The sequence below is a fragment of the Ascaphus truei genome, chromosome 9, assembly GCF_040206685.1.
Source record: "Ascaphus truei isolate aAscTru1 chromosome 9, aAscTru1.hap1, whole genome shotgun sequence".
NCBI lineage: Eukaryota > Metazoa > Chordata > Amphibia > Anura > Ascaphidae > Ascaphus > Ascaphus truei.
This window is the reverse complement of record NC_134491.1, coordinates 61139289-61164185: the sequence shown is the minus strand read 5'-3', so window position 1 is coordinate 61164185 and position 24897 is coordinate 61139289. Positions and strand designations below refer to the sequence as shown.

Here is a 24897-nt window from a genome sequence, read left to right as displayed (position 1 = left end):
TTTAAGTCCTGGAGTTTACAAAGATCCTTAAAGTCCCAGTTCTGTTGAGATGAGACCTGAACTTCCAGATCCTCCTCCAAGGGAGTATTCCCCTCTATTTTATTTTCTGTATCTCCAAAAAACATTTTCAAGCTGATTTTTCGCACAAATTTATGCAGGTCTATTACGGTTTCAAAAATTAGAAAATCTGTACTTGGAGCAAATTTCAAGCCCTTATTTAATAGAGAAAGTTCTATTTTTGTCAACTCTATGTTGGAAATGTTGATCACACCTAAATTATCTTCTATTCGTTTTTCTTCCTCTTTTGAGGATGTTGTTGATACCTTTGCTTTCCTCTTCCCCCCCCTGTCTTGTCGTCTTCCGTTTTTTGAGGGAACATGTGATTGCATACCTTGATTTATTTTATCAACTTTCTCACTGGAAGGCAGCCCCCAGAATATTCTGGGCCCATGGTTCCGATTTTGATTTGAAGATTCTCCATCCGAGGAACTGTGAAAAGAAACTGCACGGGGAAAGGATCAGTATCAGATACATCTGAGTCTGTACTCGTAGACTCAGCAAAGGATGTGTTTAAGGATTGATTTCTGGGTGAGCCCCTCTTAGGAGATTTATTGGTCTTAGAAGGTGTAGAATTATTAAATCTACGAATGGACAGTGGTCTTTGCCATATACAAATCTGCTTTTTATCATAGTCCAATCGATCCCGTTCGAGCTTCCCTTGTTTTTTTAAACGTTAGATCTTTCTTCATTTTCACAATGTTATTGGACAAACTTACATCCAGAACATCAAACCCCTCAATTGATGTATATGATTGCATTTTTTCCTGCAGTTTTATATCCTGATCAATTCTAATTTTCTCTTTGTTTTTATAATTAGTAATTAACTCTATCAGTTTAAAAGAGCATTCATCCAAAACGTTTATCCATTGTGTTTCAAATTCTGCATCTTGAAATCCAAAACTTGGCATTTTTTGTATTCGCAAACCTCTAGGAATTTGCTTGACTTTGGTATAATTCTCTAATGAGACTAAGGGCCTCATGCAGTAAGCGTCGATTAAGTGAAATCGGCAAGCTTACCGATTAGTCATGTTAATGGCGATTTTTCCTCTCCGTATGCAGTAAGTGCCGAATACATTCAAAATCAACCAGAAAACAAATCCGCCCACTCTCACGATGATTATCCGATCACACACAGGTGTATCGGCGTGCGTGGCGGGGTGCTGATAGGTTGCCCAATCACAAATCTTGCTGAATCAGGCGAAACAAGCATGTATTGGATTGCGCGCCATATTTAAAGGCAACGTGTACTGCTAATCATTCTCTGTGTTGTTGGGAGTGAGAGAGAGACGCACAGAGCTGGCTGATTGAACATTTGCATATTGACGGAGAGACTTGTTGTGTATTGGGTGAGCTTTGTCCATTGTTGTTTTGTTTACATCTTTGTCTTGTTTTATATGTGGAAGTGTTTCGTGTGATTGGCTGTACATTAGTTGTCTGTTTTTTGTGAGTGCTGGAAGTATGCCCGCAAAGCGTGGGAAGAGTGATGCTGGTGGGAGTGGGAGTGCTACTCGTGCGAGTACGCGTCGGAGTGAATGTACTGTTCAGGGGAGTGATGTTGCTGGTGCACCGAGTGGTGTTGCTGGGAGTGCTGGTGCTGGGAGTGGGAGTGCTGTTGCTGTGAGTGGGAGTGCTGTTGCTGTGAGTGGGAGTGCTGTTGCTGTGAGTGGGAGTGTTGTTGCTGGGAGTGGGAGTGCTGTTGCTGGGAGTGCTGGTGCTAGGAGTGGGAGTGCTGGTGCTAGGAGTGGGAGTGCTGGTGCTAGGAGTGGGAGTGCTGGTGCTAGGAGTGGGAGTGCTGGTGCTAGGAGTGGGAGTGCTGGTGCTGTGAGTGCTGCTGGTGGCGCAGTTGCTGATGGGGTGGATGGTGGTGGCGTGCTTGCTGGTGGGCAGCTTTTGGAGTCTCTTCCATTGGAAGAAGGAGAGTCCAGTCAGCACCAGCCAAGCTCTGACCCTAAACCTGCTCGGAAGAAACATGTGGAGAAGCCACGTAATCCTCGCTTCAATGACCAGGAAAATACAGCTCTTGTCACTGGCATTCTGGAGCACTATGACAGTATATATGGACATTTACTAGGTAAGTGTACCTTTACATTTATTATTCAAATACATGTGATCCTAGGTCATCTGAGTTTTGTTCATATGCAAATATGGGTTCAGAATATCTTTCTATGTTAATTAGTCTGGAAACACAGCTTTTTATCATGCCTTACAAGGACAACTAAACACAGGCGGTCAATTTGCCATAACTGCATACAATATGAATGCAACCTTGCTTACATGTACTGTATAGGTTTAGTAGTGAATGCTCATGTGCTTCACATATTACACATAAAACAGCATGTTTGCTATCTCTTGGAACAGCTAGCAGTGTAGGAAACTGGTGCTTCTATTATTATTAATTTACCTCATATTTTATATGTTTTTCAAGGGCGGACAAGTTCAGCAAGCAGAAAAGAAATGTGGGACACAATAGTCATTGGTGTCAATGCGTATGGGAATCATGTGAGGGACAAGCGGAATTGTCACAAGAGATTTGATGATATTAGGTCCAAATTGAAAAAGAAAATACAACACCAACGCGTGCATGCTACTGGCACTGGAGGTGGGCCGACACCACAACGTCTCATATTAAGTCCATTGGAGGAGCTGCTTCGGGCAAAATTACTTCCCGTCGTCGTGGAAGGCTTACCTGGTGACCGTGATATAGGAATTTATCCCTCACAATTTCCACCAGGTGAGAAATATTACTGTACTAGGCGTGTCGTTGCTTACAGTTATTTTGCATATTTACACTGCTTTTTATACTGTCTTCACAATATAAGCATACAGTACCTGCATCTATATATGTATATGTCTGATTCTGTATATATATATATCTCAAAATAGACATATATGTTGTACTCCTACTAAAAGCAGTAACTAATATAGCACGTGCCATTGTGTGCTCATTTACATGTGAATTCCCAAAATGCATTGCTGCAGTGGAAGCAATTGATGGTGGGCGAAGATGGGGAACAACAGGGTAGTACACATGTGTAACACATGTTAATGAGAAATTATTACTAGCTACAGGTACAGAACATAAATATGTATAATATTATTGTGTATTTTATTTATTTTACTCCGACAAACATGACATTACTGCCTATTTTAAGCATGCATCAAATATATTGCATGCAACGGCCTACAAACATCACTTGCACTAACACATCTATAGTTGTTTATGAAAAGGTCCATTTTTGCTTTAAGTCATATACAGACAGCATAATGAGGCACACGTATCATACTGTATGTTATGTCATTGTTTTCATAACTTAAAAACTGCACACGACTATTTAGCTCATCTACCATTGTGTTAAAGCAGCTGCAATTAATATCTCATCACAGCATACACTTCAACAGAGGGGGTGGGGTTCAGCACACACACTAATTACAGCCTCATTTTAGGGTCAACTTAGTTCACACCATTTTCACCTGTTTCAAGTAATTGAAAGGTGTGGCTGATTAGGCTTTTTGGGGAAGTGAATACCGTTCTTACAACCTGACTAGCACAACTGAAGTTAATCACACTCATTTGAAAGCTTCACTTTAGCTACTAAATGCCCCAACAACTCATTACTTATCAAAGCGTACCTCACACATTAGTTCACTCATATCTATAGTTGAACTACAGTACTACTATCAACGACACATTATCACACACTGCATGTGTTGTCTTGTTGAGTCACAGCCACATTCAGGTGTGCCACATCTTATATTAATGTACCACACATATCCTCTACCAAAAACAACACTTTTTGCAATATGACCACCTTCATGATAACCATTGTGAATGGTCATCTCATGATAGTTATGTACATTATGATACTGATATCACAACACAACATATGATTTTTATGTACAAATTTTATCTATTTATCCTCACGCATTACTGCAGAAACATAGTATGTTTTATGTTAGGGAACTCAAAAGTTCTAAGTACACAGGCATGTACATTGTTATTACAACTATTTATGTTCACTTTCACACACACATTTTGGGTTAAGGAACTGATGCTGTTACGTACTCATAAATACAGAACATACAATAACTGTTTGTTCAATATTTACACATGTAAATGTAAAACTTATGTTATTGTTATATATAGTTGCCCCTGAAGGACATGTGTCACCTGAGAGGGAACAAGTGTCTTCACCTGGGTCAGCCAGCTCAACACACCTAGAAGGTGAGTGTATCAGTTGGTGGCCATATAATATGTGCTCTTCTATATGTTATGTTGTCATGTTCATTAATTGTTTTGCACATGTTCTTTAAATACGATTACTTAGTGTATGTGAAAATGAAGTGTAAGGCAACATGTATTGTGTTAGTGATGTTAACTATCATGTAGGAGTTGTGAGTTTACAGCAAGTTTTCATTCACTCATATTTCATACTGAGTCCAAACATTATTCTTAAGTCAAGGTAGTTTTTAATGTGAGGTTATAAAACGTATGGAAACATGTTAGTTGTTTCTTTTGACACAGTAGAATTACATAGTAACACAGCAGAGATTAACATGCCATTTAATAATGTGTACATTTATTTGTAGAACATGATGAAGAGGATTATGATGATGATGATGATGCCGCCGCCGCCGCCATAGACACACAAATACAAGCAAGTGACCATGAAGAGGTTCCAATTGAAACTGTTTTACCGCCAAAACGTCCAGCAAATACCACATATGATGCAATTGTAGCTTCTGAGGGAAAAATTGTGGAAGCAGAAAATCGTCGCCATTCTGACCTGATGACAGTGCTGGAAAGGATGATTGCACTGCAGGAAGAAACAGTTTCACAATTGGCACATCTCCACAGAGTCTTCATTGAAGTGCCTAAACAGTTGCAAAAAATCAACACCTCATTCGAAGCATTAGTTGTTCAGCAAACACAAGCTAATTACTGGAGAATGACTAATGTACCACAATTCAACACCTCACAGGCAGGATCTGTTCACGCAGGTCAGTTTTCACCACATTCATCTGATATTCATTCACCAGGCCCAAATGTTACCGGTCAAGTAGCAGACATTGCTGTGCAGGTTCCTGATGACATCCTACCGCTGCCATCTGTACAAATTCAGCAGCAGACACCTACAAAGGAGGCGACAAAAACAAAACAAGACACACATGAAACAGACCAACCATCACTTGTGCAGTGTCTACCAACTTGCTCACATGTGTCAGTGGGCACAAGCCCTGTCCGTGAACAGTCACTACCCAAAAGCCCTGTAGGTGAGTCACTGCCCAAAAGCCCTGTAGGTGAATCGCTGCCCAAAAGCCCTGTAGGTGAATCGCTGCCCAAAAGCCCTGTAGGTGAATCACTGCCCAAAAGCCCTGTAGGTGAGTCACTGGCCACAAGCCCTGTAGTTGAGTCACTGGCCACAAGCCCTGTAGGTGAACAGTCACTACCCAAAAGCCCTGTAGGTGAGTCACTGCCCAAAAGCCCTGTAGGTGAATCACTGCCCAAAAGCCCTGTAGGTGAGTCACTGGCCATAAGCCCTGCCCGTGAAGTGCCAGAGGCCACTCAAAGTGGCTCTGTTGTGCCTAAAGTTGGTGGCAAAAGAAAAAGGAAAATTCAAGAGACAACAAGCAGGCCTGTTACTCGCTCGCAAAAGGAACAAAAAAAATAAATGTTATAATTCACAAAATATGTCTTTGGCCTTGTTTTGTTGACTTCAGATTATCTAATTACTATTGTATGTATGCTGAAGACTGTGTTGTTTCCAAACTTTCAAGTATGTTCTTGTACACGTGAAGATTTGGAAATGTTAACTCTCCTAATTAATGAATAGTGTTATAAATATTTATGTTTTAATCGTCTGTTCAGTAATGGTCCACCAGGAGCCAGTTGCTAAGTTTAGAGAAGCTGCCATTGACTTTGCAGCAAAACATTGCATTTGGGTGTGTTAATTGATGTAATCATTGCATGTGCATATTATTTTCATGCAATTATAAAAGCACCTATTTAACTGCAAACATCTTTCTTGTACGTGTACAGCAGGATTTTGTGTTAAATATTACTTACCTTTGGTGGCCATTGTAATGTTGTCCTTTAATCATTTATGTGTTCTTGTTTCAAGAACATCTCTGAATTTATACTAAAATATATGTAGTATGTATTGATATATGCACACACACACACACACACAGACACACACTGTGTGTGTGTGTGTGTGTGTGTGTATATATAGTACTATCTAAACTGGTATAGATGTATTTACAAAAAACATACACTTCATGCTTCCTTGTGAAAACACACTATTTTAATAATACAGGCCTAATGTTTGACAAATATACTAAGTGTGAGCCTCTAACATTATTGGGTGCAAACAAATGTTTATTACTTAATTCACTCATGTTTATCACCATTTAAATAGGTTTCATACAAGGCCTACTTACTGCCATCAATATGTTGTGTGTACTCCTGCAATATAATTTTTTTTATATATATATATATATATATATATATATATACATATATATATACATATATACATATATATATATATATACATACACACACACACACACACACACACACTATACATATAGTACAATATACACTTTATATATATATATATATTTTTTTTTTTTTATGAGAGAGATATATTTATATATATATAGATACACACGTATTTAAACTCATGCAGACAGGTAGTTAACCAGAATTTCAAATACACACAGAAATGTATGTGGGAAAAAAACATTTCATTTTGCAGGTGTGTGTATTTACTGATATGGCTGTCTAAGCACTATTTTCACACAGTGCTCTTTGTTATTTTTCTAGAAAACTCAATGTTACTGAAATAAAAGTGTAGGAATGTTTTCACAAACGAGATAAAAAAATGATACATGTTTTTCCCACATTCGCCTATCACTAACCACTAAAGTTAAACCAATTAAAAGGACACATCCAATTGGCGTTTGAAATAAGGAGTAAAAGTAGTTACTTTTGTTGACCTTGAAAACGAAATACAGGAATTTGTTAGCCATTGAGCATAATCATTTTGATGAGCAAAGAACACAGAACTGCACACATCTTTTGTGCTACTCTGACATGGCTGATGAATTCGTTAACCATATGAATCCCCTCTTAGGTTATAAGTACATGGTTTCAGAAGCAATTTTGAACAGTCGCGGACACAAAGCAAGCACACGCCAAATCTATGATTTGATTCGAGCTAAATATCCTTATTACCAAGACCGTAGGCATGCGCGGAATTTTAATTCCTCAATAAGATTCACTTTATCAACTAATGACTTTTTTGAACGTGTGCAGGATAAGCTAGAACACACCTATGGTTTCTGGAAGATTGCAAAGGAAAAGCATTTTACCCTGAAAGAGGGCACATATATTGTTGTGAAAGGCATATTTATTCCTAATGCCAATAGCAATGGATCCGCTACTACTGTTCCGTGTGAATCGATACCTGCTGCAATATCTGCACCCTCCATTCCTGAAACCCACATTGTACAACAACAAAAGTACTATGATTATGTACCAAGCCTTTCAGCTGAAAATGCATTGGAATGGGAACCCGAAGAAATGAACCTACCTCCCGACCAATTGTTTGAAGAAAGCAGAGGCGATTCCTATGAGCGCTTCATGGAGGAGATGTGTGTCATACTGGATTCAGCGGGTGGGTCAAGCGTGGATGAAAATGCCTTGCATTTCTGGAGCGAGCAGTTGCAGCCAGACGAAGAGTTAATTCTAGAAGAATGGTAAATATAACAACCGTTATGCGTTGACTGTGCGTTTAAATGTTTTTTTTTTTTTGTTTTTTTTAACCACCATTTTCCCTTTCAATGCGTGGATACAGCGTAACATTGCAGACTGCATAACATGTAGCGATCACAAAGAAATTGTTGCCGAATACAATATAGTATAACCTGAAAGAGTAGTACACATTGTTGACGGAATAAATATACGTACTTTCCTATCCCTTTAACCATATTAGCAACATTTTAACATAACTATAACACATACCTGTTTTGTTATCATGCAACATTTAAAAGCGGGTCCCCCACGTATGACGTGGGACCCTTGTCATGGCCCAAGGCGTCCTTAAAAAGGATTACGGATGTAAGTCCCGCCCCCAAGCGACGTGCGCGCCTCAAAGCCTATTGGCTGTCATGTTTTGTTATAGTAACGGTAACTGCAGTGTGTCATGTGTGCGGCTCAGTGTTTGTAGGCGTCAACTGGGCGTTAGCCGAATGTTAATTGAGTGGGAGGAGTGTTAGCGTGCGTTTCACGCTGGTTTAACATGACGTCACACGTATTGCATTTGCGCATTGTGTTATCGGCCGTCCTTTCTGTCCAAACACGTCTGTTTAAAAAGAATACAGATGTACTCGTTTAGAACGAATGTAGTTTCGTATTCATTGTATTTGAAATAAAGATTTTATGTTTAATGGTATTTCCAAGATGTATTGAACGCACAACGTACGCTTTGTTTTGCGCATGCGCTAACAGTTAGTGCAGCCAAGCGTGAAGTGCGTGCGCACACTAAGATGTGCGCGCACATTTTTCAGTATACAGGCAACGTTCACTTCATATACATAGTTATGCCTGCTACAAATTTAAAGAAACATTACATACTGATGTACACTTGTACTTCTAACATATAAGTGAGTGACGTGTGTATGTACACAATCATATAGAGCTGTGTAACGCGTTGTCACGGATACATATATAGTAAGGTGCCATATTTGACCATCATGTGTTTGCTGTATTTCAGAGATGTCAGGGAAGATACAATCGGATCAATGTATGATTTCAGAAGAGTCTACCTTTATATGAGATGATTGTGAGAAGGAGCCACCGACTACTATACTACATATGGAACTAATTTTATATTGCTTGCAGCGCTTATTAACAAACAATTAAAAATGTGATACCCTTATGCCTATATTGCATAAGCACTTAATTAACATAATGATGTTGCAAAATAGTGCCTCATGAATTTTTATTGAGTGTTCTTTAATGACTACTATCATTTTATGGCATGGTGTGTTTTATATATAACAACCATTCCCACTCTGCTAACACATTTGTGAATTCTATTGTGTAATGGAACGTATGACTGTCGAAACTATGTAACAATAATAATAAGAATAAGAATTATAATATGAGCATGTTCATGTATAGCGCTGCTAGTTGTACACAGCGCTTTACAGACACATTTTTCAGGCTGAGGTCCCTGGCCCGTGGAACTTACAATTTATTTTTTGCCGCCTGAGGCACAGGGAGATAAAGTGACTTGCTCAAGGTCACAAGGAGCCGACACCGGGAATTGAACCAGACTCCCCTGCTTCAAAATCTCAGTGCCAGTGTGTGTCTTGACTCACTGAGCCACTCCTTCTCCCAATGTAAAGGACACTTACAACCAACTAGCCATTTCTTGTTAAAAATCTCTTGTTACATGGGTATGTTGATAAAATGGTTTGGGACTGTAGCAAATAATGTTATTGGACAGATGTTGTGGTCCCCTACAATGCATGATGTTCTGATTATGACATGAACATCATGTAATGAAGTACGTTTCTGTGTATATTTCATTAACCTAACTAACTATAGTTTACTGTGTTTATTAAACGTTCTAAAAATACATAGTATAGTCAATATGATGATATAAGCTACCATAATAAAGCTGGTGTTATCATTTGTCGGTGTTATACATGGATCCTACACAAATTGATACAGACACAAACAGTTGTCTTACAAAGTGTGTCTATGCTAATGTGCACGTGATTGACGTTACAATTGTGAGAATACTTGATAATTATCATCATGATAATGATGAAGTGACGTGATTTATATTGCAAAAATATTACCAACATTGTCATATTGGTAAATTAGAAATGCTAAATGACAGTAACATTTGCAACAAAATTGTGTTTTCTGTTAACAGTTTTACACTTGGTACATGTAGGACACATCCACACACGTGTGACTTATACATACACATGTCACAAATGTAAATTAATGTTGACTATTAATTCCTAGCATTAAAAAACACCTACATTGCTAAATATAAGATGTAGTACGCATTGTTGTGATTACATGCATTCATGCATGGAGTGTTAGGATCAGTCAATTTCATCCGTGATGAATGAGCTCCCGTAAGTAAACAAATAAGTACAGTTATCCCCTTGTCTCCAAACACATCTATATTACATTAATGGAATTTATAAGGAAACATACATAAAATGTGATGAAATGTGAGTAATCATTTTCTAATACAATGCACATGAAAGCTCAAGAGTAGCTAAATGCATATACATGATACAGAAAGTACATGTATGTTACATTTGTGTTAAAACCAATATGTTGGGTTTTTACTTCAAATAATTATAGGAAGATTGAGGTAGGCACATCTTATGAGAGATGTCAGCAAATATACATACCATGATCAGTCATACTGGAGATATACCTATAATGCAAAGGAACAATATATAAATTGCAAACATTGACATGCCATCTTCAGTACCGTAAACAACACAGCAAAGTGTGTATTTGGTGTTAAATGTGCAACACCATGTATATTTCATGACATTCAAAATGTAAATCAGGCTGGTGTACACATCATATGGATGTACATGTTACACTGCACCAATAACATTGTATGTAAGCATACTAGAAGCATGAATGAGTATGGGCATAATATGTTTATTGTGTTAGCATAAGGAACAACACAATGCTAAAATATTAGTGCTTTGTTACCCCAGTTGTATTCACATACACACAACTAAAGTAAAATTGAACAGGGATTATATAACCTGTGCAACAATAACATACCGGTGCCACATCCCTTTGTGCACACAGCAGAGAGAAGAAAGGTGTGCAACCCATATTCATCTGTGTCCTACCAGAAGGGTATATAAAAAAAACATTATTGTTAAGATAACATAATGTAAGTATAAAAGTAGAACTTGGAACATATATGTTTTTACTTACAAGAAAAAAATGAATTGATGAGATTCTGGCGTGTCTGGCCACCACTGGCTGTTTGTTCATTTTCAGCAGCTACATGGGTGGGATGCTCGTCTACCAAAGGCTCAGCTAGGTCTGATTGTACATTGTGCCTGAGTGCAACATTGTGCAAAATGCAACAGGCAAGGATAATATCAGACACTTTTTGAGGCTTGTATAGAAGAGCCCCACCAGTTCTGTCCAGACACCTAAATCTGGTCTTGAGTAGGCCAAATGTCCTCTCTATAACAGATCTTGTAGATATATGGGCTGCATTGTACCTGTCCTCTGCTTCAGTTTGAGGGTTTAGCACCGGAGTCAAGAGCCACGGCCTAATTCCGTATCCTGAGTCACCTATAATGAATGTAGCACACATAAGCTGACATTAGTGATCAAATTGTACAATGCCAACATTCCTAAATAAAAATGTGTTTTGTGTTATAACATGTAAATGTGTACTCACCCAGCAGCCAACCATGTTCAAAATGTCCCTCTTCGAACGCATGGAAGACTGAAGAGTTCCTCAGGATGGAGGAATCGTGACTGGAACCAGGGAATTTGGGTACCACATGCATTATCCTCATCGTCGCATCACATACCACCTGTACATTGAGTGAATGGTAGTGCTTACGATTGCGGTACACATGCTCACTCTGACTAGGTGCAATCAAAGCAACATGTGTGCAATCGATTGCACCCAGCACACATGGTATCCCTGCTATATTATAAAAGCCAGTCCTGACTTCCAGCCACTCTGTCGCCTCTGTAGGAAAATGAATATAATTCCTAGCGCGTCTATTGAGTGCATAGAGAAACTGGGTCAAGGCCCGCGAGAATGTAGATTGCGAGACCCCGCCCACTATGCCCACAGTTGTCTGGTATGACGCGGAAGCAAGATAATGTAATGAGCACAGCATTTTAACAAGCCCAGGGACTGCATGACCTCTGGCTGTGAAAAAATCTAAATCTCCCCTTATCTCCTGATAAAGAGCTAAGATTGCTGCTGAACTCAAACGATAGCGACTTACAATCTCCTCCTCACTCATCCCATCTAACAGGGTTCTCTCCCTGTACAGACGCGGACGAGGCACAACTTGTCTCCTCTGTCTTCTCCTCTGATCTCCTGTCCCTCTCCCTGTCTCTGTCGTATCCGCGTGACTGTCCCTGTCACTGTCCCTCGGTGTGTCCCTCCCTTGCCCTATATGATTCTCTTCATCATCAAGCATGTCATAGAAAAGAATGTTCCTCCGTCTCCTAAACAATCTCAACATTTTGAAATGAGTAGCTGTGAATGATCAGGTAATGGGCGTCCTTTAAATAGGTATGTGATGATGTCAGGTGACATAGTAAAATGCAAGGTGTTACATTAACATAATAAAGTACTTCTGTGGCAAGCTGTGTGCAGTTCTTGTTATAAGTATATGTTGTGTGTATTCTGCAGGGAATGATGATATTTGGCAATGATGTGAACCTTTGTAGAAACATTGCTTGCAAATAAATAGTTGCATGTGCAATGCATGTAACACTTGTGAACGCAACAGTCAGTCATGTAATTAGGCAAAAAGGCTGAGATTGACGTGGGAAAAGTTTTGTGTAACATGTGTAATTAGGCATGTTATTGTGACATGTTGACAACAATGAATAGTCGTGTGCATATGCATGCATTTGTGTAATGAGGATAGTTGGTATAGAATGAGTTTACAAGGTGTCCCAATGCTGAATTACTGTACATGTGTGTATAAGTTAGGTTGAAGTGCTTGTAATGCTACGGTTACAATGTAAACATGCAATGTGATTGAGCGTCCAATAAGTGACGTCATGAAAATAGGGACGACCCAAAACTAGATGTAAACATGAGAATTTAGATGTACATGAACGTTTAAAGATGCGTGTCACATTACAAGCATTGTGTAATGTAAAGGAAGATGAATATACGGTGTATGTGTGACATGTGTGTCATGTGTAACATCATGTAAATAATTGTTGCTCAGTTCAGTAAAATGTGTGATATGATGTGAGGTTCTCCTTTAAGAGTTGAGTATAGTATTTTCCCTTGGCACATCATCACATGATGAGTAATGTGACCCGCAAATGCTGCAAACATGTAAAAGTATAATGTTATGCAAATAATACACGTCAGCTGTGACACAATGCAGGGAATGCCCCCACACTGTAATGCAAATGACGTTTGTATTGTGAGCAATGAAACGTAAACAGTACTATACTGTTATACGTCCCCGCTCCATTGACTCCATTGATGTACAGAAGATTTTTTTTTTCTAAGTGCCGTTCCGGCAGCCTTAGCGATCGTTCTCCCCTCCAAACTGCCAACTTTAGTTGGCGGGAGAAATTGGCCATAACATCTCAATTTCGTAGTGCCGATCAGGCCCGATAAGCTGTTTTTTTTTGTTGAATCCAGCCGATTTAAAAAAGTGGCGATCAGTGGCGAAAACAGGCTTATCGGCAGCCGACTGGCCATAACAAAATAATCGGCTCCGAAACCTGGCGAAATCAAGCACTTATCGGCGCTTACTGAATCTCAAACCCAATTTTGCCTATAAAATGGCGATAAATCCCTTATCAACGCTTACTGCATGAGGCCCTAAGTCCCACCATGTTCTTTAGGGACAAAAGGTTATCTAATTTAGAGAAATATATCTTTAGATCTGAAACATCTTCACATATATCTTCCAATAGGTTGTCAAACACTTGTTGAGCCTGTTTATTCCTTATGGAATTATCAAAACAATTAAATGCATAATTTGCTCTTTTTTGTGCCACATCCCCTTGGTGTAAAGGTTCATTCACATGTTCATCCAAAGATTGTACAAAAAAATTGTTAAAAAGCTGTAAGCAATGTATTTGAAGTTATATAGTGTCCTGAAAACAGATTTCTCAAAGGAAAAAAACTTCTTAATCTCCCTTTTGCAATTATCCAGTAATCCAATAAAGTGATCAATTCACCACATATGATCTTACCCAGTGAATATGTATACAAGCAGTAGATTACCCTAGATAGGGAGATCAACCGGGGCTCAAATTATATGGGAATCACAATAAAGAAAGAAATCCACTAATATGATTCCGGAATACTTTCTATAATCCAGTGAGGTAATATAATAAATACCTGCCTAAACAAGTAAAAGAACCCCTTTTCAACAAGCACTCATATTGGGATTGGTACAAGAAAGTTAATTAAAAATACCTTTATTAGTGTATATGGGTATAATAAGTGAAATACATAAACACTCAACACAATTAAAATAAGTATTAAACTAAATGTCTCTAAGTCTGAATCGTAGACTACTAGAGGTTGGTATTGAAGGAATATGATGTATCTGGCACCATGTGCAATAAAGAGTTTTAATATCGCAGTAGCCTTTTTCTTTGTCATTTTAACTTACCAAGCGCTGCATTGAAGGATATATATTAACCCTTTGACGGTCTCTTTAACTCTATATTACATATTACAGATTACCATTGAACCACATATTAATCAGATGTGATTTGAAAGCGGTGTGACTGACACCTCTACTTATGTAACACACACCAGACCCTTTCAACTACAATACACACATCACACTGAGGCACCCCATCCAATTCACACTGCGATATTAAAACTCTTTATTGCACATGGTGCCAGATACATCATATTCCTTCAATACCAACCTCTAGTAGTCTACGATTCAGACTTAGAGACATTTAGTTTAATACTTATTTTAATTGTGTTGAGTGTTTATGTATTTCACTTATTATACCCATATACACTAATAAAGGTATTTTTAATTAACTTTCTTGTACCAATCCCAATATGAGTGCTTGTTGAAAAGGGGTTCTTTTACTTGTTTAGGCAGGTATTTTGTACGTTCAATGATCCTCTCACCCCTGGCACCGTATCACAGACAGTAGCTAGAGCTTACCACCCTTTTCCCCCCTTCACTCCCTATTATTACAGGTAATATAATAAACAAGAAGCAGAGGAGCACCCTTATGCAAGCCTTGACCATGTGAGTTTGAAATGCACTTATAGAGGATTTAGCATTGAACTGCGGTCATCTGACCATAAATATATTCAAACGCATAGAGATCACCTCTTGAGTACAGCATATAAGTCCAGCAACAATTGGAATGATACTCACAGTTGAATGAACAATAATGGTCACTCCCTAGTCAGAGACACATCCACAGGAGTTTCTTCACTTGCAGGGTAAAGGGTTCTTGTAACTGCATCTCCTGTGTGCAGAAAACGTTGAGTAGATACTATTGAAATATACCAGGCACAAAGCCCAGGAAAACGCTGCACCACAAAAACGCAAAAGGGAGATAGTAAAAAAACAATTTAATGTGCCAAAAAATAGAGAAGGTTACACTGACATGTTTCGCCAACAACTGGCTTTATCAAAGTGCATGATTTCTTACCTCCTAGATGGGTATTTGTATGTCCGCTGAACCAGGAAGTGAATGACCCATTTTGTGCCATACAAGGTCACGTGATTGCGTCAAAAGCATCATCACGTCTACCCATAATGTTAAAATATAACAAGAACAACTTTATTGAATCAAAACAGACTAACATGAACAAATAAAGTTAAAGTACAAAAAAAACAACAAAAAAATTCATTATGGAATAAGGGAATGAGTCCCCAAATAGTTGTAGGGTTACTATTTGCCAGGCTAGTGTTGTATTAAACAATATTATTATCATTACCATTGCTACAACTATTTGGGGACTCATTCCCTTATTCCATAATGAATTTTTGTTGGTTGTTTTTTTGTATTTTAACTTTATTTGTTCATGTTAGTCTGTTTTGATTCAATAAAGTTGTTCTTGTTATATTTTAACATTATGGGTAGACGTGATGATGCTTTTGACGTCATCACGTGACCTTGTATAGCGCAAAACGGGTCATTCACTTCCTGGTTCAGCGGACATACAAATACCCATCTAGGAGGTAAGAAATCATGCACTTTGATAAAGCCAGTTGTTGGCGAAACATGTCAGTGTAACCTTCTCTCTTTTTTGGCACATTAAATTGTTTTTTTACTATCTCCCTTTTGCGTTTTTGTGGTGCAGCGTTTTCCTGGGCTTTGTGCCTGGTATATTTCAATAGTATCTACTCAACGTTTTCTGCACACAGGAGATGCAGTTACAAGACCCCTTTACCCTGCAAGTGAAGAAACTCCTGTGGATTTGTCTCTGACTAGGGAGTGACCATTATTGTTCATTCAACTGTGAGTATCATTCCAATTGTTGCTGGATTTATATGCTGTACTCAAGAGGTGATCTCAATGCGTTTCAATATATTTATGGTCAGATGACCGCAGTTCAATGCTAAATCCTCTATAAGTGCATTTCAAACTCACATGGTCAAGGCTTGCATAAGGGTGCTCCTCTGCTTCTTGTTTATTATATTACCTCACTGGATTATAGAAAGTATTCCTGGAATCATATTAGTGGATTTCTTTCTTTGTGATTCCCTAATAATTTGAGCCCCGGTTGATTTCCCTATCTAGGGTAATCAATCATCTCTAAAACATACTGCTGGTTACCCCCAATTCCCTCAAATACTTTCCAAATTCTAACAGATGAAACAAAGAACTCACATGTTGGATATGATTTTGGGTTACGGCAGCAAGGTTTAGCACATTTAAGCCACTGTAAAATATACAGTAGTCTCCAGATAGAAAGGGTGAGATCACAGCAGCTGGAAGTTTATAGAAACGCAACTCTACAATGCAGAATGAGAATGATCATTTTTGTTCGGGGAGGAAGGAGTGTGGGATGAGGTTTCCTCTGCATTAAGTATTTTAAAACACCATTTATTGAGCGCCTCTGTCCTCTATCCCAGGGGTGAGCAAACTTTTTATGCCAAACTTTTTATCCATGAAATTTCTTGGGCCCCTCCTGCCTGATGTAAACAAAATCACATGAAAAAAAAAACCTTTATTAAACAGTATACAATGTAAATACAATTATGTCTAAATACTTACATATTTCAACAGCTCGTGCTTTCAAAATTAGGCTGCGTCCACGCTGCCTCTGAGAGCGGTTATATAACCAATTCTCCAAGCGTGAGCACAGGGTGTCCTACATAATTTTGCAAGCACGAGCGGGGAAGTGTTTACACTTTTTTTTTTAATTATTATTTCTGTACATTCATAGTATGAGTGATATAGTGGCAGCCGACCCTTTCACTTGCAGAGGATCGCAGCGAAGCAGGCTGCGAGCGGAGGAGAGCAGGAACACAGCGCTATTGCAGGGCAGACACCGGAAGGAGGGGCGTTTGACATCACAGCGCTCGGGCGTGCTCCTCCCCCGTACCTCCTTATCACATGGCCGCCACCTGCACTATCCTGTTCGGCCGCGCACATCTTCTTTGCTCCCGCGCCCCCCCTCACCCACCCTAAATAGTCTTGCGCCCGGGGTGCCACCCCTCCCTCCCAGTTTGTGCACCTCTGCATTCAATCACAACACCCACACAAAATCAACACAATCACAACCAACACACACAACCAACAGACACAACACACACGACAAATACTCAATCACAACCAACACCACACAACACACACTTTCACCTGTGGGGGGTGGGGGGAAGGGAGTAACTAAGCCTGCTCCGGTCCCGCATGTGCTGCTGAAAACTGGTGCGGGTAACAGAAAGGAGGAGGGCTTGTCTGTGTGCAGGAAAGGCCCCGCCCCCGCAGCAAGGCCCCACCCCCGCTGCAGGCAGACAGCACAGAGAAGCAGCAGCACGGAGTTTGGCCGCCCATGCTCAGCTCTGCCCGCCCCCAGGTTTCGCCACACGCAGCTCGCGCCCCCTAAATAATCTTGCACCCCCCCCAGTTTGCGCACCGCTGCTCTACCCAAAGCATGGGGTATCTTACCTGAAGTTGCCAGACTGGGCCATTTGGTTGTTTTGGGAGGTAAAGGCACAGGTGTTCCTGTGAAAGCAGAAGGTACAGCAAGTTTAGGCCCATATGCACTAAAGGGTGCTATGCTTTAGTACAGCCTAACTCCCATTGAAATGAACAGGAAGGTAAGACTTGCTAAAGCTTAGCACCCCAAAGTGAATATGGGCCTTAGAATGCTGTGGGCCATGCTAGGAGAATATTTGCACTGTGGGCGAGGGGCTTTTTCATTACTTGTTTTAATCTCTGCCACAGCTCTGCTCTGTCACATATAACACAAGCTGTTAGGAGAAAGAACCACCAAGTCTGTACCTAACAACTCTTTTTTTCCAATATCAACTATTTTTTTTTAGGTTAAAATTTTCTAAACCAGGGGTGCACCGACATCCTGTGCTTTGCCCCCCCCGCCCCCCCAACCTCAAATGTAGTGTCAAATGATGCCACGTCACGTGACCCGCGTCTCCATGGCAAAGGGAGTCACGACCCAGTGGCGTCATTTGACGCAGTGTTGCCATGGAGACACGTGGACTGAAGCCGGATAAGTGAGCCGCGCCCCCCAAAAAAAGTCGGGGGGGGGGGGGGCGGCACGTCCCCCAGTTTGCGCACCCCTGTTCTAAACCAAGGTGTCTGCAGAGTACGAGCTGCCAGCAACATTACAGGAAAGTCCAGCCGTAGAGCGCAGTGTCTCGTTTTACAGAGGCGCTCAGGAAACGTTCTGCTGTAAACTACGGGAGCAAACTGTGAAACCGAGAGATCTCTTTGAATGAATGAGCCCGAGCCAGAAATTGAACTCACAAGCTTTGAAATTGAAAAAGTGCAGAGACTTCCTGTCCTGCAAACTATATAGAAGTCACAGTACACCAGCAGTGTTGCGTTTTAGTTGGGTACATAGAGTATACTGCAAGCTCTATACAAAGGGAAAACACCTTAAATACATTTGTTTATACTTAAATGATAGGATGCTAAAAAGCAATATGTGATAGCTTAAGGCTTCTAGGGACACAGAATTAATACTTACTCAGACACTCGGGTAATGGCGGCTCCCATTCATTATTAAGACGGCATGTTATCACGCTGGAGCCGCTCATTGTGAAACCTTCAACACACTCAAATGAAATAGCAGAGTTGAGTCTGTACGGACCCTGAAATCCTGACAACCTCCGCGAATTGGGAACGTTCGGGTTTAGGCATTCAACAGCTGTTCAAGGAATAAAAAGCAAATACAGGTTATTAAATGTAACAATTAAATGTCCATTGTTTGGATAGTAAAACCACTTTGGGGGGGAAAAAAAAAAGTATATATTTATTTTTACATTTAAGTTCAATTCTTTAGTAATTCAATGCCGACACAAAAAAGTTATATAAACAGCAAAAGTATTTTTCAGACTAAAGTATTATGGCTGGCACCTTTAAAACATCCATCATTAAATTAAGATTTTTAAATCAATATTACAAATACAAAAAAAAAAAATGTATTAAAATCCAAGTACATCATCTTTGCAAATTAATTTTGCTGTAAAGTATGTTACAAGTATGCCCTGGAAATAAATACATGAATGGCATGACACCATGTAACAGACAAACAATTTATAGTGGTCATTCAAAAAAAAAGTCAGGGAAGCGGGGGATGCAATACCCTAGGAGAGAGAAGAAAATGGACATGGAACAGTACTGTATGACAGTCGGGATTCAGTAGTGTATGGAACCTCTAATATTAATACTCAAACGTAAGAGTTATTATGGGCATGTCCAAAACTGTGGCAAAATGTAGTAACCGTGGGTGGATGTACACTCAGCTCAGCAGCACCCAGGGGAAAGCCGGAAACCAGGATAGTGCACATTGTACTTTTGTTTTTTGTTTTTTAATATTTTTTTCCTTTATTGGCGTCTTTTAAAGTACATACATGTGGATATTAATATGACATTCACAGCGTAACATAACAAATCGTTGTGAAGTACAGGCACATGGCAGTGAGGAACTCTGAGACACACAATAAACCTTATTTCCTACTTTCAGTAGTGAAAAGAGAGGGGATGACGAGGGACGGGTGGATAGTTGGGAACGACATGGGGAAAAGGAAAGGGGGGTGGAGGGATTGCGGCGGGTAGGGCGCACCGGCCCTCGGCCCCGAGGGTATCAGAGTTGGACCAGGGCTTGCACCAGTGTCGGGGCCCCTGAGCCTGGCCAAGGCTCCCAGGTTCTATAGAATTGAGGCATTCTCTGCTTCAACATGGCTGTCAGTCTCTCCATGTTCATGACCCCGTCTATTCTTTTAATTACTGTTCTCCTTGAAGGGGCCTTTACTTGTTTCCAGGCCGCCGCGATGCAGCATCTGGCGGCCGTGAGGATCGCCGAGGAAAGTCTGGCTATAGGGGCGGGAAGGTCTTCAATTGGTTTCCCCAGCACGTACGTCAGGGGGTCCAGGGGGACCTCCAGATCCAAAGTTTCAATCAGGAGACTCTGGATCCTGGTCCAGAACCTCTGGATCTCCAGGCATGCCCACCAAATATGGGGCATGTCCCCCCTTTGACCACATCCTCTCCAGCACACGTCCGAGGTGCCTGGGTAGATCTGGCTCAGTCTACTCGGGGTTAGGTACCATTGGAATAAAATGTTATAAATATTTTCTTTCGTGATTGAGCAAATTGATGTTCTGGTAGCAGCTTCCCAGATATCCTCCCAGTCTTCCAGGTCGATTGAGGTATTTAGATCAGCGCTCCGGGTGGGAAGTCCGGGTTCCCGAAAATGGGGGTGAGTTGTGAGGGGGATGAAGCTAGGCAATGTTTCCCTTTAGCTTTAGTCCAGGTAGACCACGTGCACCTCATTGCCCCGAGCTCGAATCTCAGGGGCCTCCTTCCTTTGTGGGCCTGAGACCATAGTAGGGCCGAGAGGGGGGTGGGGGCCGCGTGGTGTGTTTCTATCTCCAACCAGCAATTGGAGGTCGGGGGGTTATTCCAAACCACCGCCTGCCTCAGCTGGGCCGCCTGGTAATATCTGACCACATCCGGGGCCCCCAAACCCCCCCCTCGTCCTTGAAGCCAACAGCACCGATCTCGGCACCCTTGGTCTACGCTGCTTCCATATAAAATGGAGAATATGGGCCTGCATGTACTAGCGGGACAGGGACTGGGAGGGTTTGAAAATAGTAAAGTAATCGGGGGAGGACATTCATTTTGGTGGACACAATTCTTCCAAACCAAGAGATCTGATGGGCATACCAAGTCTCTCTTGATCTGGCGGAAGAGGGGGGGGGGTTAGTTGGCTTGATATAGCGAACTGTACGAGCTTGCTATTTTAGTGTGGGAGTTATTCCACTTATATTTGAAATTAGTTTGTAGGAGTTTCCATGTAGGGCCTGGGAGAGAAATATTGAGCGCCTCGAACTTGTCCGTATTTATTTTATAATCGGACACTCGGCTAAATTGGTTCAACAGTTTCTGGAGGTTGGGAAGGGAGGTGTGCGGGTCAGCCAAGGTCAGAATGACGTCATCAGCAAAGAGGGATATTTTCTATTCCTGTCTGCGATTGGGGTGCCCTTTATGCTGGGTTCAGCTCTGATCCTGGCAGCCAGTGGCTCTATTGATAGGGCAAATAGTAGGGGGGATAGGGGGCAACCTTGCCTGGTTCCATTTTTAATTGTTATTGGGTTGGAGTGCCCTCCCGGGGTAGGTTTGTTATAGAGGGCTCGTACCCCTTCGAGGAACAGACCCGAAAAGCCAAACCGGAGCATAGTTTGGTCAAGAAAGGACCATTTGATTCGGTCGAAAGCCTTTTCGGCGTCAAGGCTTAGGATCATGGCCTGAGACTTATTGAGGTGAACGTGGTCTATAATATTAATAATTTTGCGGGTGTTGTCAGAGGCCAGTCTTCCTGACACAAAGCCCACCTGGTCTATATGAATCAATCTGGGGAGAATAGGGTTCAGTCTGTTTGCTAGGATCTTACTGAAAAGCTTGAGGTTCTGTATTGAGTAGAGAGATCGGTCTATAACTACCGCATTGTAGCGGGTCTCTACCTTCCTTGTGGATGATGGCAAGGTTGGCGGCCGAAATTGTGCCTGGGATTGGCTCTCCTTCTAGGAAGGAATTGAACATGTCCAGTAGGTAAGGGGTGAGGGATGCTGCAAATTTTTTATAGTAAGCGTTGGAGAATCTGTCTGGCCCAGGTGTCTTGGCTATTTTAAGCGAGGATATGGCTTGGGATAGCTCCTCTTGGGTTATTTTCTGATTAAGGGACCCAGGCTCTTCCGCTGAAAGGGATGGGAGGTTACGTTGGGTTAGGTATTCTGCGGACGTTTTGGCACTGTCGCGGTCTTGGTTGGGGGGATGGAGGTTGTACAGATCTTTGTAGAACTCTGCGAATTCCTGCGTTATTTCTTTCTCGTTGTACGTTATTTGCCCATTTCTGGTGCGGATTTGTGTGATCTGGGCTTTGGTCTTAACGCCTCTTAGTTTGGAGGCCAGGAGTTTATCTGCTTTATTGCCCCTATCATAGAACTTCTGGTTAGTCCATTTCAGCGCTCTCTCTACCTCGTCAAGCTGCAATACTTTTAGTTCAGTTCTTGCCTTATCTAGGGTTCTAAACACTTTATTCGAAGAGGACTTCTTATGTTGGAGTTCTAGGGCCAAAATCTTTTCAGCGAGTTCTTTTTGTGCTTTGTGTTTCATCCTTTTCTTATAGGAGGCTAGAGAGATAAGGTCTCCTCTGATGGTAGCTTTGTGCGCTTCCCAGAGCATTGCTGCTGCCGAGACCGAATCGTTATTTATTTGAAAAAAAGTGTTTAGTTTTTGTTTGATTGTTTTGATTACCTGGGGGTCATTGAGGAGCGAATCGTTCAGTCTCCATTTGTACGCAGAGGTTTTGACGAACGGCAGAGAGAGGGTGAGTTCGATAGGGGCGTGGTCGGACCAGGTAATTGGGCCTATGTTGGAGTGGGAGGATGCTTGGAGAACATTATTGGTACCTAGAAAGTAGTCAATCCGCGAGTAAGACTGATGGGGGGCCGAGAAGAACGTGTAGTCCCTCTGGCCTACGTGCTGGGTCCTCCAAATATCTGACAGGGAATAGTTTTTCAGGATTTCCCGAAACTTTTTGGCCTTTTTCTGTGTCTGAGCAGTGTGTGGTGTCACGGGCTGAGTGGATTTGTCTTGGTCTGGGCAAAGGACCATGTTTGCGTCTCCAACTAGCAGTAGCGAGGAGAGCACCGATTGATCTAATGAACCAAGTAGATTCTGGAGGAATTGGGTTTGGTTATCATTAAGGGCGTACATATTCAGAATGGATATGGGGGTTCCTGATAGTGTACCTTGGAGTAGCAAGTATCTACCTTCTGGGTCTTTGGTAACCTTTGTTGGGGCAAAGGGGATGTTGTTCTTGATCAGTATGGCCACACCCCGTTTCTTGTTGGGGGATGATGCGTAAAACGCTTGGGGGAACGTGTGTTTGAATGTGTTAGGCGGATCTGGGGTATTGAAGTGTGTTTCCTGGATACAGATTATGTCGCCTTTAGTTTTTTTTAGTTCTTGTAGAGCTAGCTTGCGTTTTCTAACAGAATTAAGGCCCTTAACATTTAGGGAGATGATTTTAATTGACGCCATTAGGTAGGGCGATGATTCCTGGGGTCAAACCCCGGGCCCCGAGTGGTTCCCATGTCGGAGGTGAGTAGGTCCTTAGAGCACGGGGGTGGGGGGGTCTCCAGACTGTCCCTGGGGGGGCCTTTGACAGTGGTCAAGGGGGGAAGAGGAAGGGGAGGGGGGGAGGGTGGACACATGGGGGCGAGAAAGAAAGTGGGCTGTCCGGGAGCCCAAGAGAATTTCCGCTTGACACCATGGTGGCACGGGAAGGTGGCAAAAACCCCTGGGGAACTTTCCGAGTCGCCAAACACGGGGCGAGATCACCATGGTAAACACCGGAGTCACAGACCTATACATTGCTTAAACAGTGCTCCTAAATCATGCTCCAGCTATTCAGCTGGTCAGGGGTCACATATGCATATTGGGAGCTCTTGGTCCTGCATGAACAGCATTGCATGAATATACAAGATTCAGATAAACATTTTCTTGGGGTCGTTATCGGGGGGGGGTGAAGGGGGGGGCAAGAGGGGGGGAAGAGGTAGGGGGGGTGGGTGGGGAGGGGTTGGGGGAGAGGGGGAAGGGGGGAGTGGGGGGACACCACGGTATGCACCAGAATCACAAACTTATACAGAGGCTAAACAGTGCTCCTAAATCCTGCTTCAACTAGTCAGCTGGTCAAGAGTCACATATACATTTTGGGAGCTCTTGGTCCTGCATGAACAGTATTGCATAAATATACAAGCTTCAGATAAATCTTTTCTTGGCGCCGTTGCGGGGGTAAGAAGGGGGGGGGAAGTAGTGGGGGGGAGGGGGGTAAAACCATGGTAGGCACCGGGATCACAGACCTTTGCAATGCCTAAACAGTGCTCCTACGTCATGCTACCGCTAGTCAGTTGGCCAAGGGCCACATATACATATTGGGAGCTCTTGGTCCTGCATGAACAGCATTGCATGAATATACAAGATTCAGATAAGTTTGTTGTGGTGGCCGTTGGAGGAGGGGTTAGGGGGGGGGGAGGGGGAGAGGGTGGAAGGAAGGGGGGGAGGGGGAGGGGAGGGGGAAAAGGGGGGAGGGGGAAAAGGGGGGGTAGGGGGAAAGGGGGGGGGAAGGGAGGGGGCACCATATTATACATCGGAATCCCAGATCAATATAGTGCCTAACCACAGAGCGCTGTGCCTCATACGCTAGCAAGTCGGCGATCAGCTGTGTTTTGTTACGGTTCCCGGTAAGTATCCCGCACTCCTGAATGCAGTACGATCCGACCAGGATCGATCCAGGACAGATACTTGGCTGGCATCCTTGTAGTCTTGTCTATACGTTGACTAAGCTACAGGGACAGGTA

At 41.8% G+C, this 24897-nt stretch overlaps 1 protein-coding gene across 9 annotated transcripts in view; it reads right to left on the bottom strand.

Moving 5' to 3' along the window:
* Window positions 1–24897, bottom strand: part of LOC142503145 (membrane cofactor protein-like) — a 78220-nt gene that overhangs the window by 35408 nt on the left and 17915 nt on the right. For 5 of the 9 annotated variants that reach the window (XR_012803943.1, XM_075615207.1, XM_075615211.1 and 2 more), the window contains exons 7-9: window positions 18999–19178; window positions 17957–18013; window positions 392–502 (exon numbers count right to left, since the gene is read on the bottom strand). Coding sequence is in view for 8 of the 9 variants with exons in the window: in XM_075615207.1 (XP_075471322.1) it covers window positions 392–502; window positions 17957–18013; window positions 18999–19178 (348 nt within the window). In the remaining variant the exon portion in view is untranslated. The remainder of the gene's footprint in view (window positions 1–391; window positions 503–17956; window positions 18014–18998; window positions 19179–24897) is intronic. The other 4 variants (XM_075615214.1, XM_075615215.1, XM_075615210.1 and 1 more) reach the window with 3 other exon arrangements.